This window comes from Lepidochelys kempii, chromosome 3 (assembly GCF_965140285.1).
Source record: "Lepidochelys kempii isolate rLepKem1 chromosome 3, rLepKem1.hap1, whole genome shotgun sequence".
In the NCBI taxonomy this organism is placed as follows: domain Eukaryota; kingdom Metazoa; phylum Chordata; order Testudines; family Cheloniidae; genus Lepidochelys; species Lepidochelys kempii.
In genome coordinates, this window is record NC_136382.1 from 157,397,573 (window position 1) to 157,416,677 (window position 19,105).

General features: G+C 45.4%; 1 protein-coding gene across 2 annotated transcripts in view; it reads right to left on the reverse strand.

Annotated features, from left to right (window-relative positions):
* Positions 1–19,105, reverse strand: part of GALNT14 (polypeptide N-acetylgalactosaminyltransferase 14) — a 184,536-nt gene that overhangs the window by 20,821 nt on the left and 144,610 nt on the right. For both annotated transcript variants that reach the window (XM_073338658.2, XM_073338657.2), the window contains 4 exons: positions 16,234–16,321; positions 13,965–14,049; positions 11,846–11,949; positions 1,019–1,145 (listed from right to left, as the gene is read on the reverse strand). In XM_073338658.2, the coding sequence (XP_073194759.1) occupies positions 1,019–1,145; positions 11,846–11,949; positions 13,965–14,049; positions 16,234–16,321 (404 nt within the window). The remainder of the gene's footprint in view (positions 1–1,018; positions 1,146–11,845; positions 11,950–13,964; positions 14,050–16,233; positions 16,322–19,105) is intronic.

Consider the following 19,105-nt stretch of genomic DNA (forward strand, 5'->3'; position numbering starts at 1 on the left):
ATATTTCCTTCATTTCAGGCCATGTGCATTTGCCCTCTTTGCCTCATTTGAATAAACTCAAAGTGAAGCTCAGTAAAAACCATTAACGCCCCCAGCTTCAATGTGAGACCAGAAAATGGCTCAGGTGTTCTCCATGTCAGCTTGGAGGTGTGCAGAAGGCTTGCAGACTTTCAGAAATCTTGTAATGACCCTGAGCGGAGTTTAGAGCCAATAACAAACCCCTGAACCAGGTGAGTTTGATGAAGCTTCAAATTTACTTGCAAATATTTCTTGCTGCTCTATGTCTATTCTCTCACTTCTCTGTGTTTCAGGAATACTCCCTCTGCAAGTAATGGCCTCAGGATTTAATGGTCCAGACTATCACTGTAAAAACCACCGGATTGTAAACTCCTCAGGGCAGGGACTGACTTTAGATTTATGTCCTGTTTAGCACCAAACTCACTTCTGGCAATTAGCAAGCAACAATCATCATGTGAATTGTGCATGATTCTGGAACCTGAGCAGTCTTTCACGGACACTGGTACAGAAAGGAGTGGCAAAGAGGCTGCATGGAAGGAATTAATCCCTGGAAAAAAACCTAGACACGTGAATTTTTTTTGTAATATCTTTGTACTGGGTTTCTTTTGGGAGCCCTGAAGGGAGACAGGAGTTTTGGGCTACCAGAGTCCACACTCCAATCAAATTCACATCTTGGAATACTAGAGGTTAGGGCTACAAGGCAACACAGGCCTCATCAGGTCCCAGTCCTCGATGCCTTGCTATAGCCTACACACACAATTCCCCAGAACAGTTTTCCAATCCACTTTTGAATGGCTCTATTGACAATACCCCAGCTACCAAATGCACTGGGTTTATGTCTGCTTTGGGCTGGGAGACTGCTGAAATGCTGACACGTCCAATCTTTCCCCCTTCATCCGTTACCGATGTGGGCTGTGCTCTCCCAGCAACACCCAATTCCTTTTCACATAGGAACAAATCATTTAGCAGTACATGAAGGCAGCCAGAGCGCAATACCTACTTTATATAGGTGTTGGCATTTCCCTCTGGAAAGACATAGGGGTGTTTCTTCCGGAACACATGTCCAACCCGGCTGCAGGGGATAATTTCCAGGCTCCCTCCGCACATCCACACACGGAAGGAGATTTCTGCAAGAGAATCAGCTTCAATCTTTTATCTCCTGACTCCTGGAGCAGGGTGGATCCTGGTTTTCTTTCTCACTTCACCCGCTGCCACACCAAAGCCAGGTAAATCCATTATTGGAGGGGCTTTCCTAGGCTCAGCTTTCTTAAAAGTGCATTTCAAAGCTACTTAGTCTCTGTTTGAAGTTAGCCCACTTGAAACCAGCCTCTAGCGCAGCGGGTAATAGCACAATGGGAAGAGCAAGACATGCAGCACAGCTTACATCACGGATGCAGCTTGCTGTTTGTTCCTCTTGTAATGACTTCTGACTCAGAGTCCTGTCCCTCCACGTGGGCTCACCAAGAAAGGGTCTGAATTCGGTTTATTAATGATTGCAACGTGCCTTTAGAAGGCCCATGTTTTTATGAATCAGGGCCTGATCCTGCAAAGCACTGAGCTGATCATAAAAGGTCCTGAGCACCCTTCAGCTCCTACTGGAATCAATGGGAGCTGAGGGTGTTTGACACATCCCAGGAAGTGCTCAGCATCTTGTAAGATGGGGCCCTTGGTGCCTATGCTGCACGCACATATACAACAAGGTCACTCAAACATACATTTGCCTGCGCAGCTCTCTGCAGGATCAACCTGGAAAACAACGCCGCTGGTGTCAGGGAATTTAGTCCAAATTGCCCACAGCCAGTTTCTGAACATCTGGGTGGGCCTTTTTGGAAGCTTTTATATCCCCTGTGGATCAAGGATTCAATACTGGAGAACTGGGTGAAATTCTATGGCTGTGTTATGCAGGAGATGAGACTAGATGATCTAATGATCCCTTCTGGCCTTAAAATCTATGCATCATCACCTTTCGACAGAATAGGGATTCGCACACCCGTTGGGAAATAGAGAGAAAATACGAAGAGACTAGTTTCACAGTTTCTTGTATTCTGGATAATGATGGTGATTTTTGAAATTGCAGTGCAATATTTAGCACTCATCAAGCTTTACAAACATTGACTCGCTCCTCCCCTGGAAGACAGGAAAGTACTGTTTGCCCCATTTTACTGTTGAATCCCAGAAATTGGGCATGAAAGACACCCATTAGATCATCCAGTCCATTGCCCTGCCCATGCAGGATTGTTCCTTACACTTCATTTTCCAGTGTTAGCACACTGATGCTGCTCAGTTGCTACTTCAATACAAATAACCACCAATAACAATGGGGGAGATTTTTAAGGCACAGGTGGTGATTATATACTGATGATTTAACTGGGAATTGATGATTTAACTGGGAATTGGTCCTGCTTCGAGCAGGGGGTTGGACTAGATGACCTTCTGGGGTCCCTTCCAACCCTGATATTCTATGATTCTATGATTCTATGATATGCCTAACTCCCATAGAGTCAGTGGGAGTTCAGCACCTATCAGCCATTTGTACCTTTGAAATGTCCCCCAACTGGCCTAGTTTTAAAAGTCCTAAGAGACGGCTCTTCCACCTCTTTGCTTAGGAGACTGTTCCTCAGCTTAATACATCTCACTGTCAGGAGGTCTGACCTGACATTCAGCTTTCTTAATTCCACCCCATTACTCTTAGTTACACCTCATGCATCACTGTAATGATTCTTTGCTCGCCCTGTGAACACCCTGCAAATATATGTGGAGTGTTATGTCCCCACCTTTGGTGTGGGGTGATCAAGCTCTCAGAACAATCTTTGGCGCTTAACATTTTCCCTAATAATTTCTGCTGCTCTCCTCAGAATGCTCAGTTTGTTAATACCTGATAGGGGTAAACTGAGGCACAGAGGTTAGGTGACTTCTCCAAGGCCACACAGAAAGTCAGTGACAGAGCCAGCACCAGATCTCGAGATGTCCCTGGGTCTCAGATCATTAGACAAGGCTTTTCCTCTCTCTCTTTGAGGGTTGAGTTCCCTGAAAGGAGGGACTCCTCCTGTGTGCCCTCTCCCTTGGCACTGGGATGATTACTGTGCAATTTTTGTTTTAATTCATGGAAGCGTATCTGTCAGTCAGGTTTTGTAAAAGGTATTTTTTAATATATAAAACCCAAATTTGGGGGAGGGGGAGGGGAATTGGGTGAGTATCCCTTTAAGCATGGTGATAATAGTATCAGGTAGTGCAAAACAGCCAGTCATAATCATAGCACTCATGTGACAGCAACGAGCCGCATATGCACTGCTTTGGGGGGTGTTCAGACACAGCTGTTCCCAGCCCTCACCACACACTGCGGCGTCTCTCTGGGAAAACACAGGAGAAACCAAGCTAGCTGCAAAGCCTTCTTGACTTTGGGATGCCTGACATCTGGATCCAAATTTCACGGCTTGAGCCCCGCTCTAACGACAAGGCCCCAGCAGGAGGTGCTGCCAGAGGTCGGGAGAGGAAGCACAGCAAGGAGAACAGATGCGAGTCCCTCCTTTCAGAGGTCCCCTCCCTGCTGCCACTCCCCCCCCCCTTTTCCCTTTTGCTGCAGCATTTATTGCGTAGAAGGCACCAGCAAGAAGGGGAACCTCACAATTCCCCCAAGGGCGGGTATTAATGGGCCAATAAAACATGCCCTTGTGCTGTGTCTTAGTGCTATATTGGGAGCCACCTTAATCGCAACAGAAAGGAAATGAGATTAGCAAGGGGTTTGGAGGCTCTAAGTTGTTACATTCAGCTCTCTTCACAGCCGGGTGCTGTTCTTCATCAGTCCCTGTGTCCCGTGCTGTATGGTCCCTGAGTATCGCTGCCGTCAAAAGGGGGCACTGATGAATGCACAGTTAGTCCAAGCAGATGGGAACAGACTTGTGGATGCTGCACCATTCATCCCTCTTCCTCCCCCTTTCTGTTTAGCCCGCTAGGGACTATGGCTCTCTGAAGGGTTTAGAGAGAAGGGGGGCTGTATATTTCAACCCCCTGCTTGCTTGTGTCTTCAGTCACAATGAAGAGGAAGGATGATGTGATTTCAATGCACTGGAAATCAGCCTGAAAGCACAGTACTCAAGCTGCAGGAGAATCTCTGTAAGTGAAGCGGCAACTTCCAAACATCTAGCAGCCTTGCAGACATCGGGTCTAATCCTAGCAGGGGCAATTCAAAGCCTTAATTTCTTCCCAGCTTACTGGGTATGGAAATAATACTTGACCCTATCTATATCTCCTTCCCTCCAAGGATCTGAGTGTGCTACTGTAGTAAGTAATCCTCACAACCCCCCCAGAGGGAGGTGGTTTTATGCTCATTTAGCAGATGGTAAAACTGAGGCCCTGCAAGGTTAAAGCATGGGTCCAAGTCACACTGAGCCAGGAATAGAAGCCAGACGCCCTGGTGCCTAGACCTGGCCCTTACCCACAAACCATTTCTGGAGTTTAAAGCCAATCCCTGGTGCATTGTTATTTTTGCCTCTGTTACTGCTAAAATCCATCCATGTTCTGTTAAACACATTTCAGGAAGCTGGTGTGTAACAGAAAGTATCAGACTCTAAAGTATCCCCAGCTTGGCCATGCAGGGCTCTGTCCTGTCAGGGGAACACTCTTCTGCTTGTACCACGACTCCATCCTATTCTTCCTGTCACCGTTTGCCACCCGCTTGACACGGCTACTACAATGCACACCTGAGTTACATGGCACATGGTACCAAGGCTTGACAAGAGGAACTGCAACATCTGCAGAGAGGGAAAGACAGCAGACAAACGGAGACAGCAAAGCAGAGGGTGGACTGGGTGGTGGAAGGGATTGCTAATGGGCTACCAAACTGTTCTTTGCTAGGTCTCTAGCCTGAATCCATTCAGGGTTGGTACTCAATGGATGTTACCACTATCCAAAGGATGTTCAGTGGTCTACGTGAAATATGTGGCGGGTCTCACCGTAATATTACCAGCTAAGGGTCCACATCCCATTTAGCATCTCTGCTGGCACTCTCGGCAAAGAAAGTGAATGGCCAGGGGGACTAACCACCCCAGCCACAGTCCTAGCCATGGTCCCTGCAGGTCAGGTTTGAGGTGTGCTGGAGGCTTGCCCATGCCGTAGTGGGATGAAGCACCTTCAATCTGCAGGCTGACACTCGGCAGCCTGGCATCAGCAGCAGTACATTCACTGACAAAAAGCTCAGGAACAAAGTTTCAAACCAGTTTGGGCACTGACAACATCCCCAAAGGCCTCCCTCTAATCTGAATGCAGATTCCAACTTGCTTTTGTTTTCGATGGAGTCTGGCAGTCCCCTGTGGCTGTCAATCGCACTGCCACAAAGCAGCGGAGCTCAGTTGTTAATGCTGAAATAAACCACGGCTGCAGTGCTACATCGTATTCCGAGGGCTCCATCTAATTAGGAAGAAGAGTAAATCACCAAAGGGCTGAATTGTATTTCACTGCAAACATAATGAAAGGAACAGTCAGTCATTCCAGTCCTGCAAAATGCACCACAAGATCCTGATTTCCCAGTCACTTACCCTGAAGCCAGTGGAGTTGCTCTGGCGCAAGTGAGATCAGACTCTGGCCCCATGAATGCTTGGAGCAGGGGAGATTCTTTTCTGTCACAGCTGGAAGGTGAGCAGCGCTGTGACTAGGACTCTGAGGGGCATGCTCTGACCTCCCTCAGTGGGGCTGTGCAGAGGTGCGAGCAGGAGCTAACCTCACGTAGCTGGAGGCACAAGTTCACCGCTTTGGTGTCACTACGTTAATCTGTTTGGTCCATTTTGTGTCGTATTGCTTTCCTTTTTACACACAAGCTGTCGTCTTGCTTCTCAGCTACCTCGTGTCTGAGTGCTCCCAGCTTGCTGACTGAGCAGTCGCTGCCTGTTACGAAGGGTCAGACACACCACCATTGCTGTAGGGAGAAGCCAACTTTCCCTCTCTGGGCCAGTGAGACTCACTGTGGTCCAAGTGGGGTTTCCACCCTGCCTACCCTCATGAACTCTGCTGATGGAGAATACAGAAGGACAATTATTGCTGCTATTACATCAGTGCCCAGAAGCTGCACCCGAGACCAGGGCCCCTGTGTGCTAGGCCCTGTATATACACACAGTCAGAAACATTCCCTGCCACAAAGAGTTGACAGGAGGCCCAGCGAGATGAAGTGGCTTGTAGTCCAAGGTCATGCTGCAGGTTAGTGGTAGAACTGGGAACCAAACCCAGGTCTCCTGCCAGTCCAGGGCCTTCCATAAAGAGTGTCTCCTCCACCCTCCATGATCATAATCCAAGCTTGGCCAATGTCACTTGTTTTTGCACTTCATGGTACCCCTGCAACTCTTGTCTGGCTTAATCTAGCAGTGAGATGGGCAAGCCCCATGGCTAGCAAAACTTGGGTCTGTTACAGTTTGCACCTTGGTTAAATACTGCCTGGGGGCTCCATGACCATGGCTGCCCTCTGATACTGGGAAGATAAGAACAAGACATTATCAGAACCAGCCTCAAAGGGAACTTTGTTGATAATGAAAACAGCCAGCAACATAACATAGGTTAGAACAATGTATAAGGGGTGTAAACCCTCATGCTTCAGGGCATGAGCCAACTGCTAACTGATGGGTTGGGAAGAAACTTCTCCTACAGGCAGGTTATTCCATAATAGTCCATTTTGGTCCCTTCCTGGAATGAGGACACCAGACTAGATGGACCACACATCTGATCCAGCATGGCACGTCCTACATTTATGTTTCGTTTTCTTTGCAAAGACATGTTTTAGACGATTAATCCAAGAGGGAGAAAGGGGCTCACTGCGGCTTTTTGTGATTAATTTTTTCAGACAGCAGTGCAAGAAAGAGCAGATGCTGCAAGTCAGACCACTGGCAAGAAATTCTCTCTCTCACACAGACACTTTACATTGCAAGAAAGAAATAAAATACTTTAGAGAAATAGTGTATGGAAGACAACAATAGCTCTAAACAATGGATGGGATTATTACAAAACACAAGCATCTGTTCCTATGGATCCCTGACAGCGTTGCTACATCTGTTAACACAGGATTTTTTTTTTTGTTGCTAGCCACACTCCCCAGAGGTGCTGAAGTATTAAAACCAGCTTAAGATCTGTCTCCCTGTCATCAAGTGCCTCGTTCTTCTCTCATGGCTGCAAGCCTACTGGATCCGATCTGCAGCATCATTACAGCTGCAAACAGAAACAAGCCCAGCCAGATCTAGCTGTCTGATATCGTGAACAGGGATGGTATATCACCTATTTGACCTCTCCATCAAGGCTCACAGCTAGGAGCTCCCCAAAGGACAGGTGCTAACACAGAGGGAAGAGGTGGATTTAGATGACTAGAAGCACAGGGCCCGAAATCCACTTGTCATCAAACTATATAGGGCAGTTGTGCTCAACCTTTTCTATGTTGGGACCTCTTTTCCATCTTGCCAAGGTTTAGCTGAGAACCTCTCTCCGATTTAGCAGTATAGTCATGGAAAGGTTGTCACAGCCTTCTGATGATTGTTTTTTCATAGATTCATAGATTCCAAGACTCGAAGGGACCACTGTGATCATCTAGTCTGACCTCCTGTATAACACAGGCCAGAGAACTACCCCAAAATAATTCCTAGAGCAGAACTTTTAGAAAAACTTCCCATCTTGATTCAAAAGCTGGCAGTGATGGAGAATCCACCATGATCTTCGGTAAATTGTTCCATTGATTAGTTTAAAAATGTACCTCTTATTTCCAGTTTGAATTTGTCTAGCTTCAACTTCCAGCCATGTTTTACCTTGCTCTGCTAGACTGAAGAGCCCATTATTAAATATTTGTGCTCCATGTCGACACTGATGGCCTGTAATAAAGCAACCCCTTACCGTTTCTTTCTTAAGGTAAATAGATTGAGAATCTTGACTCTATCACTATACAGCATAAAAGAAAAGGAGTACTTGTGGCACCTTAGAGACTAACAAATTTATTTGAGCATAAGCTTTCGTGAGCTACAGCTCACTTCATCAGATGCATTCAGTGGAAAATACAGTGGGGAGACTTATATACACAGAGAACATGAAACAATGGGTGTTACCATACACGCTGTAAGGAGAGTGATCAGGTAAGGTGAGCTATTACCAGCAGGAGAGCGGTGAGGAAAAAACCTTTTGTAGTGATAATCAAGGTGGGCCATTTCCAGCAGTTGACAAGAACATCTGAGGAACAGTGGCGGGGCGGGGGGGGGGGGGTGTTAAACATGGGGAAATAGTTTTACTTTGTGTAATGACCCATCCACTCCCAGTCTTTATTCAAGCCTAAATTAATTGTATCCAGTTTGCAAATTAATTCCAATTCAGCAGTCTCTTGTTGGAGTCTGTTTTTGAAGTTTTTTTGTTGAAGAATTGCCACTTTTAGGTCTGTAATCGAGTGACCAAAGAGATTGAAGTGTTCTCCAACTGGTTTTTGAATGTTATAATTCTTGATGTCTGATTTGTGTCCATTTATTCTTTTACGTAGCGACTGTCCAGTTTGACCAATGTACATGGCAGAGGGGCATTGCTGGCACATGATGGAATATATCACATTGGTAGATGTGCAGGTGAATGAGCAAGAATTCAAAAGTGGCAATTCTTCAACAAAAAAAACTTCAAAAACAGACTCCAACGAGAGACTGCTGAATTGGAATTAATTTGCAAACTGGATACAATTAACTTAGGCTTGAATAAAGACTGGGAGAGGATGGGTTGTTACACAAAGTAAAACTATTTCCCCATGTTTATTCACCCCCACACACACACACTGTTCCTCACACGTTCTTGTTAACTGCTGGAAATGGCCCACCTTGATTATCATTACAAAAGGTTCTCTCCCTCCAACGCTCCCCTCCCCCACCCCGCTCTCCTGCTGGTACAGCTCACTTTACCTGATCACTCTCCTTACAGTGTGTATGGTAACACCCATTGTTTCGTGTTCTCTGTGTATATAAATCTCCCCACTGTATTTTCCACTGAATGCATCCGATGAAGTGAGCTGTAGCTCATGAAAGCTTATGCTCAAATACATTTATTAGTCTCTAATGTTGCCACAAGTATTCCTTTTCTTTTTGCTGATACAGACTAACACGGCTGCTACTCTGAAAACTATACAGCATGTTTTCTAATCCTTCATTCATTCTTGTGGCTCTTCTTGGGAACACTCTCCAATTTATTAACATCCCTTTTGAATTGTGAGCACAGAACTGGACCCAGTGTTCCTGCAGTGACTGCACCAGTGCCAAACACAGAGGTAAAATAACCTCTCTGCTCCTACTCAAGATTCCCATTTATGCATCCCAGGATCGCATTAGCTGTTTTGGCCACAGCATTGCACTGCGAGCTCAGGGTCAGCTGAATATCCATCATGACCCCTTAATCTTTTTCAGAGTCGCTGCTTCCCAGGATAGAGTCCCCCACCCTGTAAGTATGGCCTAGATTCTTTGTTCCTAGATATACAGATTTACATTTAGCTGTATTATTGTTTGCTTGCACCCAGTTTCCCAAGTGATCCAGATCACTCTGAATCAGTGACCTGTCCTCTTCAATTTTACCACCATCACAATGTTTGTGTCACTGGCAAACTTTATCAGTCATGATTTAATGTCTTTTTCCAGATCATTATTCAAAATGTTAAATAGTGCTGGGCCAAGAACTGATCCCTGTGGATTTATAGTTTATAAATTTACAGTTTATATTTAGATTTACAGTTATATTTTGAGACCTATCAGTTAGCCAGTTTTTAATCCATTTAATGTGTGCCATGTTAATTTTTTATTGTTCTAGATTTTTAAATCAAAATGTTGTGCAGTATCAAGTCAATTACATCAACACTATTACCACTTTTATCAACCAAACTTGTAATCTCATAAAAAAAATACCGATTTAGTTTGACAGGATCCATTTTCCATAAACACACATTGATTTGCATTAATTATATTACCCTCCTTTAATTCTTTATTAATCAAGTCCTGTATCAGCTGCTCTATTATCTTGCCTGGGATGGCTGACAGGCTTATAACTACCCAGGTCATCCCATTTACACTTTTAAAAAATTGGGACACTATTAGCTTTCTTTCAGTCTTCTGAAACTTTCACATTTCTCCAAGACTTCTTGAAAATCAACATTAACAATCCAGCAAGCTTCTGAGCTAGCTCTTTTAAAACTCTTGAATAGAAGTTAACTGGACCTGATGATTCGCAAATGTCTCATTTTAGTAACTGCTAGTAACATTCTCCAGAGACACTGATGGAATGGAAAGTGTGTGATCATCACCATATGATGAAACTATATCATCTGTTTTGCCTCAAATACAGAACAGAAATAGTTTTGAATGATTCTGCCTTTTCTGCATTATTATTGATCATTCTATCATTTCCATCTATTAGTGGACCAATACCATTGTCAGGATTCTTTTTGTTCCTAATATATTTTAAAATATCTCCTTATTGTCCTTAACTCTGCTGGCCACATATTCATCCTTGTATCCCTTGGCTTCCCTGCTTCTGATTTATATTCATTATTGTCAACTTTCCCTTTCTTCAATTTGTTCTATATTATTCTTTTATTTTTTTTACAGATGTCTTCCATTCCCCTCTAAATCAGTTTGGTCTTTTAACCAGTAAAACCTCCTTCCTTGATTGTGGCTTTTGGGGCCTCTAGTAAGGTGTTCTTAAATGATTCCCAATTATCATTCAAATTTTTCTGATAAATTCTTCATCCCAGCTGATTTGGCTCATAATTGTTTTCAGCTTTGTGAACCTGGCCTCCTTAAAGCACTCTCTACATATTACTGATCTGCACTTTATGTGGCTTGCACATTACAAATGTTATCAAATCATGATCCCGGGTAGCTAAGCTGTTTGCAACCCCCCTGCCCCTTCGAGAACACCTGAGCTAATATTTCAGGCATGCTGCAAATTCAGGCAGGTATTACTGCATCCATTCACATTTTCAAGGTGATGTCTGTGAACGTAAGAGCTAGAAACATAGTTGGATGTTTTAAAGAAAAAAGAAAGAATGAGAGGGAATGGGAGATTACTGGCAGTGCCCCAGTAACATGTTCACAATCACCAGGTTGAGACTCTTTGGTTTAGTGTATTTAGCAGCACTGTATCTATCACCATGGAGGAGATGGAGTACTATAGACCAATAATGGCAGCCTTGTCAGTGTTGGAGCACTTTGAGACATTGAAACGCTCCCATACTTGCACAGGATACAGATGAAAATAACTAGGGGAAACCATTCAGAGCATTTAGAGTGAACCCAGTATTAGTCAGACACTACTTGAGAGCATGGGTGGTGCATGGAACCCCCCTACCTCCGTTCAGGGAAGCTAGCCCCCAGCCCCACCCCTTCCGTTAGAGGCCCCACCTCTACCTTGCCCCTTCTGCCCTCCTCCCCCACCAGAGCCCAGAGCCCCTCACTACAGCTGGGAGAGCCCCGCCCCAATTCTGGAGTGCCGGCCCGCCCCAGCCCCGGAGCACCAGCCGGCCCCAGCCCAGCCAGCCGGTCCAAGCGCCCACCCTAGGTGCCCCGAGTCCTAGGCCACCAGCCAGCTCTCCCTAGCCCCAGCCCTCTTCGGGGGGAGAGGCTAAGCAAGGGCAGGAAGAGGAGCAGCCTGGTCTGGGACCATGAGGGAAGACTGGGATGTAGAAGGGGGCCTCGGGATGGAGCGTGGGTGGGGCCATGCCTGGCTGTTTCGGGATGCTTAGCCTCCCCTGGCCTATGATACCCACCAGCCATGCTTGAAAGGAAGAGCCAGCCCCATCTCTTGGAAGGATGAAGATCCCCACGTCCCTGCAACAACAGAGACTCACCAAAGTTCTCCCCACCCCAGATGTCCATGGCAGTGTCGTACTTCCCCAGGTGGTTGAACCAGGTTTTGTCGATCACAAAGAGCCCCCCTGCAATGATTGGAGTCCTGCAGAGATACAAAGGGAAGAGGGGACAAGCCCTTACTCAAACACTGGAGTAGAACCTGAGATGCACAGTAAGCCACCTCCTTTCTCTTCCTATTCTGCTTTCAGAGCGATATATCTGTGAATCTTCCTATCATCCCGAAACAAGGACACATGTCTCAACATGGCAAAGCCATTTAACTGGCTGGCTTGGTATTTTTCTATCGATCATAAACTGCCCGGCACTTAAAAACAGGTTAATGCACACATTAACACAACTCCTATGAGCCCAGAGTTCACAGCCCTTATTGTACGCTTCATAACCAAAAATGCACTTAGCACTTGGGGGTTATTTACATGGCATGACCTAAATGGCCTTTGTGCCAGGAGAGATCTTATTAGGAACACCACTGTAACAGGGAGAGGAAGCCTGTGCCTATTCAACAGGGGATTTTTAAAAGCCATCACTGTGAGTTTGATCTAGAATTTCTCAAACTAGGGGTCCCGACCCAAAAGGAGGTCACAAGACTATTGCAGCGGGGTCACGAGAGCGGTGGCTGCTGGCTGGATGCCCAGCTCTGAAGGCACCACCACAGTCACCAGAAGCAGCGCAGAAGTAAGGGTGGCATGGTGGGGGGCAGTTTGCCCCTTTTTAGGGGGGGGTCGTCACAGCCTGAAATATTTTCAAAGGGGTTCTCAGCAAAAAAAGTTTGAGAACCCCTGGTTTGATCTTTATTTCCAAACAGGGCTACTTTTTGCCTTCTGGATGAGCTGAGGTTATCAAAGAGAAGTCATGTGGAGGGGTTGGAGAGAGAGAGAGGAGGATCATTTTAGGAGTATCACCCATTCGATGGGGCAGGCCCCATGCCTACGAGCCTGTGCCACATCCTGCAAACATGTACAATTAAGATGCATTGGATTTGTCTCGGGTCTCATGATCTCTCTGCACCGCGAGGGGGCTCCAATTGTTTTTGCAGGCAGGACAATCACGAAAATGAGATGGGGCACCGGGAGATGAACATGAGCTCATTACAAGAACCAGGACAAGAAGCAGCAAGATTTGGTTCCCCATGATGTGTGTCCTCTGCATCATTTCTGGAGCTCTGAGCTTTCACCACCACATTCCCTGTTCCATGCTTCATGTCACAACAACGACATTTCTGTTCAAGGACCGGACAAAATACCAGCCAACATCATACCTTAGCCAGCAACAAGGGGTGAATAAGGTGAGGCACTCCCTCCAACCCAAGGGATGAGGTCAGATTTTTTTCTCTTCCTGATTTGATTAACTCTCCTGAGATTCATCACTCACTTCCTATAACCTTCAGACTTGCTGTCCGCCCCTTAGGCAGCTTAGAAGGGCAAGGCTGGTTGGGAATGCATGATCTGGATCACTTGCTTTCATCAAGGGTTTCACCCTTTTTCAGGGATTCCTCTTGTTCTTGGGTAAAATATGAGTTGTGAGAAGTAAAGTAAGAGTCTTTGTTGGGGGAAGAAGGGTCTCGTTCACAGGCTGGAAGAACTAGGAACCTTCACCTATTTTTACTTAGCCTTTTGGGGTGGGGGAATCATTTGGAGCCCTTAGGCACTACCTTATTACAATAATAATAATAATTGTGACCCTGAGTTGTAAAACCCAAAGTAAACTGGAACTCAGGACAGACCCATGAGACTCAGGATTGTTATGGGACGGGTGGGAGTACCTATCCGTCTCCTCCATGGTGCCATATGTGTTAAACCAGGTCCCTAATTAGGTACTTAGATTTCCTTCTGGACCAGCTAAATAGAACCATGTGCTGTATCTACAGAATTGGGCAATATCTCCAGTCAGGGTCAGATCCATAGCCGGTGAAGTCAACGGAAAGACTCCCGTAGACTTCAGTGGGCTTTGAGTCTAGTCCTTAGTGTGCAAATTTCCCAGCAAGTGAAAAGGGGAAAATCAGACAAGGCCCTGGACACAGTCTGGCTGGCACCAACTTCCACAGAAAAAGCCCTCCATACACCCCAGTTTTCCCCCCTCTGCTGCCTTGCTACTTACTTAATGGGTTCTGTAGGGTCAATTCGTTTGGCTTTCTGCTCTGGGGAAAGCTGCTCCCATTTGAAATGTAGACTCCAGTCAAACCCTAAAAACAAAGTATAGAAGGACCATGGCGAAATTGGAGATGGACATAAACCAGGAGGTCACCAAACCCATCCCCTAGCCAGCACAAAATTGTTTCTGATTCTTCCATTTTAAATGACCCAGATAATGGGTCTGCAGCCAGTTCTCTGAGGAGACGATTCCAGTGTCTAACACATTTAAATATTACAAACAAAAAACTACATGAAAGGAGAGCTACAGTTGCAATGTCCAGCACTCAAAAAAGTCAGAAAGTGCCAGAACAAAGGTGGCCTGTAAAGCCTTAATTCAGCACCCTTGTGCGTATGCATTAGGATACAGTCTTTAACTTATGTGAGCACACACTATCGTTTTCACAGGAGCCCTGCCTCATTCAGTGAACAGAACGGACAGGGCTCAGTTGATGATCAGCAATATAATATTTCATTTTACCATCATCGTTCAACATATGGGCCCATGGCCTTATTTATTTATTTATTTATTTCCTCATGGGCTTTTCGGTTGTGCTCATCACTGTAATACCTGAGGGTTCACAAGCATTGGCAAATTTATCTTCACAACCCCCCTACAGGATGATGGGGTGACACTATCCTCATTTTTCGGATGGGAAACTGAGGCATGGAGGCATTAAGGTCCAAAGTGTACATTAACTCTGGGTGCCCTGTTTGAGAGACATAGGGCCTGATTTTTCAGAGTACTCAGCATTACACAGTGTTTTGAATGTTCAAAGCACAACTCCTGTCGACTTCAGTTGCATTTGTGAGTGCTCAACACACCTGCAGATGAAAACAGGCACCAAAAATTGAGGAACACACAAGTAGTGACCATCTCTGAAAAGTCTACTTTAAGTGCCTGTTGCAGCATCACACAGGAACTCTGTGGCAGGCATAGAACCCAATTCTCCTAGAGGCATTCAACTGCCTAAACCCCAAGACTCTCCCCTCCCTTTCTGCAGTCCCCTGCCTCATTCACTACCCACCTTTCAACTCTGCAACAAGTGAAACAGGGGCCCTCAAACAAAAGCCTCTTTTGCTGCACAGCCTGGTTCATTCTCTAAGCATGTAGGAAATGTCGCATGTTCTGGGGCTTCTAGACAGAGAGGTGCAGAGCACAAAGGGGCACAGAGACAGGAATCTCAGAGAACCAGCAAGTTTGCACTGAGGTCGAAACTAGAGACTGCCTCATCTGCTGGGCCCCCATCTTGAGAAGGAGGATCAAAGATTGTAGCAAAGAGGCAATGAGCCAAGCCTGTCTGAACTTGAAGAATGGCTTTGGCTCTGTTTATAGAACTGTATAAATTGCCATACCAGAACACATTCATGGTTCATCTAGCCCAGTTACCCTTTCTGCAGAGGCTATAGAGACTGGACTTCAGTATGGGCCATGTCTCCTCTGGCACAAACCTGTTAATCTGTCGTTAGTCTCATAATAGATTCCATTTGCCTCTGTGTTAAAACCACCAGACAACCAAGCTTGGCTGATAGTCTCTGCACAGAGCATTAGCTGGCACTTTCTAGAGAAATCCAAGGACATGAGTAAAAAACTCCAGGGGTGCGTGCTACACAAGAAACAAGGAGAGGAGCCACTCTCTCTCTCAGAGTAATCAGAGAACAGCATTCTCCAGGGAGGGAAGAGTCATCTTGCCATTTAGCAGAGGGAAGTCATATTTCAGGGCCTGATTCTTCACTGTGTCACTTTGGTTTTACACTGGCATATCTCTGGAGTGACACAATGGGGAAATCAGGCGACCAGAAATGTGCAAAGCTCAGAAGGGGACTTCAGCTAACAACCCACTTATAGCTGTGGAGATATGTATGGCAATACTATCCCTCTATATCCCTCCCCTTCCATGACACCTGGTTTTCTCTGCTGCTAGGGGTTAGCTTAGATGGGATACTTCCTCCGCATGGCCACTGCACCCTAGTAAGGAATTCCATTCCCTCAAGTCAGTGGTATGAAGGGCCAGTCTAGCCTTGCAAACTGATAGAGGGGGAAACAGGGTATTTTTAGTGTGCTTGCAGAAAACAACTGTGTATACAGAGCATTATAAATAATCCTTACAGTAGGGAGCTCCGACTCAGTGCCTCCTTCACACTGAGTCAGCCACTTCCCTCTGCCAGTGTCTGCTGAGCATAGTACCTCACAGATCAGCATCACCCAACAGGGAGTGAGCACAATACACACTCACCTCCTCTCAGGTCCGAGGAAGCGGCCACATAGGCAAAAGTGTCCAAGTTGATGATGTCGATAACTGGACTGACCACGCGGGTTGGATCCTGAGAACAAGGAACAAAACAACTCATGACTTTTGACCTGGTGTAGCTTCTCCTCAGAAGCCAGCTCAGTAGCAGGGTGGTGGGAAAACCTGTCTTATGGGCAAAGATGTGAGGAAGCTGGTTTGCCACTGAGGTCTGGAGTCCTCTACTGATCCACAGGACAGACAAGTCAAGGGGATGGCCAAATTCTTAGCTGTGTTCACTGGCTGGAACTCCTGGTGTCAATCCAGTTTCTTGTGGACCGGTGTCCATATCACAAAAGCAACCCTCTAGATAACTTGTTGGCTGTCTTATCAGAAAGGCTAAGGATTGAATGGAAGCATCCGCTCAGACACTCTCATCCCTGGAGGACAAAGTTGAGGATACACTACCAGGGTGGTGTGTGGGGAAGCTTATACTTCCCCTATTATGAACAGAGGACTTAGTCTCCAAGGCTGTCAAGCCAGCATCTTTCACTAGCTCTAAATTCTCTCACAAAGAAACCCGGACTGCATAGGGTGTGGGTGGGTTTTACACCAAACTTGGCTCAAGAATCTCTAGCTGAGTACAAAACTCCATCTTTCTTTTACAAATTCATCAATTTATTCCCCCACCGCCTCCTTTCAATTCTTTTTATTGAATTTTAGAAGTTAAGCCACAAGCAAGAAATTTAAAGAATAGACAAAACAAAGCCAGCCAGCCAGTTAAAACATATAGAAAAAAACTACATATAAATCCGCAAAATTACCATACAGCACTGCTTTTGTCAAAGGAGGGGAAGGGGTTAAAGAATGAAATGATGTTAAATATTTGGTACTAGTGATTTAATTATCTTCTTGTTATAGGAAAAGAGATTATACAAACAGTTAGGGACAAAAATATCTACAGGAGGATGAGATTCTGACAGCTTTGACTGGTCTCTTATCTTCCCTTTTCTTTTCAAAAATCCCGAACTCCAATTATAGCTCAAACTTCAAGCTTTTCCCCTCACCAGATCAAATCGCTTTTCACAGACATGCAGACGAATGCATCTTAGCACATGCAGGCTTGCTCTCTCACTCTGGGAGAAGATTTTGTTTTAGAAATCAGTCCTAAAAAATAGGAGCTATGTTCTGGTGCAGTCACAGAACAAAGGAGCTGAGCACTGAAAGTCATGCTGCTCAGCCATATTGGGGACTCAGGTTTTATAAATCGGAATGACAATTCTTGGCATTTCTATGACATTGTCTATCTGAGAATCTCAAAGCACTTGTATGGACATCATAACACCCATGTCAGGTCAGTAAATATTGTTATTCCCATATGGTAGATGGAGAAACGGAGGCACAAGATATTAAAGACTGTGACACTCTGTACCTCAAAGGAGCACCTTGGAACCCCCATATTCACCACTGCCATATAATTATGATATATTTTGTACAAAGTATACCTTGTGAGGATCATTTTGAAAGTCTTGATTTGTTGAACATAATATCTTGTTGGATTGTACGTACTATCATTGTATGTGAAGTTATGAAGTATTGCTAAATATGCTACTGAAATATGCTGTGAGATTGGGAGATTCCCACAGCCAGCCTTTAAGTTGCAACAAAGGAGGGCACAGACAGCATTAATGGCCCATCAAGAAGAATCAACTATCCCAGAGACTTCTCAGAGAAGGCACATACACAATGGAGCTGCCTGACCCCACCTCACAGCTAGGATCTTTCTAGCAGCTGGAAGAAGGTATAAAAAGAGAGGCAGTGAGATCACTTGGCTTCTTCACCTCCCCATCTCAACACCTGGAAAATCATCTGGAAAGAAAAGACTTGGAACTAGGGAGATTGGTCCCAGGCTGTAAGGGGGTCCAGTCTGTGTACTGAGGAACTGTAAGCTGACTGTGCCATCTGTTAAAGTGGGACTGTTTGATTCAAATCTTCCGTAGTCTAAGTTAGAAGTAGACTGAGAATTTATTTTTGTTTCTTAGATAACCAGTTTTGATCTCTATGCCTGCTACTTATAATAACTTAAAATCTGTCTTTCTGTAGTTAAGAAATCTGTTTTATATTTTACCTGAAACAGTGTGTTTTGGTTGAAGTGCTTAGGAAATCTCAGCTCATGTTAACAGGGGCTGTTGCACATGCACTACCCTTTTGTCGGTGCGGCAAACAAGTTCATGCATTTACACTGGCCAGGCTTCTGATCAGGGCAAGACGGTACAGTTCTGGGGCATAAGGCTGGAGCTGAAGGGAATTGGCTGGAGCTTCTCCATTGATAGTTCATGAGATGCTGGGAGATCATTCATGTCACTCAGTTGGGCATGTCCCTGCCTGTGGATGGCTGTGTAAGTGCAGTGCCTAGCAGAGGCTTGTACCTTGGCATCAGCATCACAGTGAGAGAGGCAGCCCAGGTTGGTGGGACAGAGGGCTTTGCGGACCCACGGTCCAGGTTGCACCTTGGGGACCCTGTCACAAAGTCCCGCTCCTGATTAAGTCAATGGCAAAACTCTCAATCATTACAATGGGAGCAAGACTGATCCCTAAGTGGCTTGACCAAAGTCAGTGCACAGAACGCAGACACCCAGACTTGTGTCTGAACCCCAAGATCACCCTTCCCCTCAAACAGCATACCTTTTTGCTGGAAGCTTTTCTACCTCCTCAGCATGATGAGCTTTTGAAATTGATTGAAAAATCCTTAATGTAAGAATCCAACTAATACAGAACAGAAAGCCAAATAAGTGACCCCAGAGGTTAGCACTTTGCTCTAGGGATGGTCGGGAATTTTTTTTTCCCATCCCATGAATATTTTTTTGATGCATTCAACATT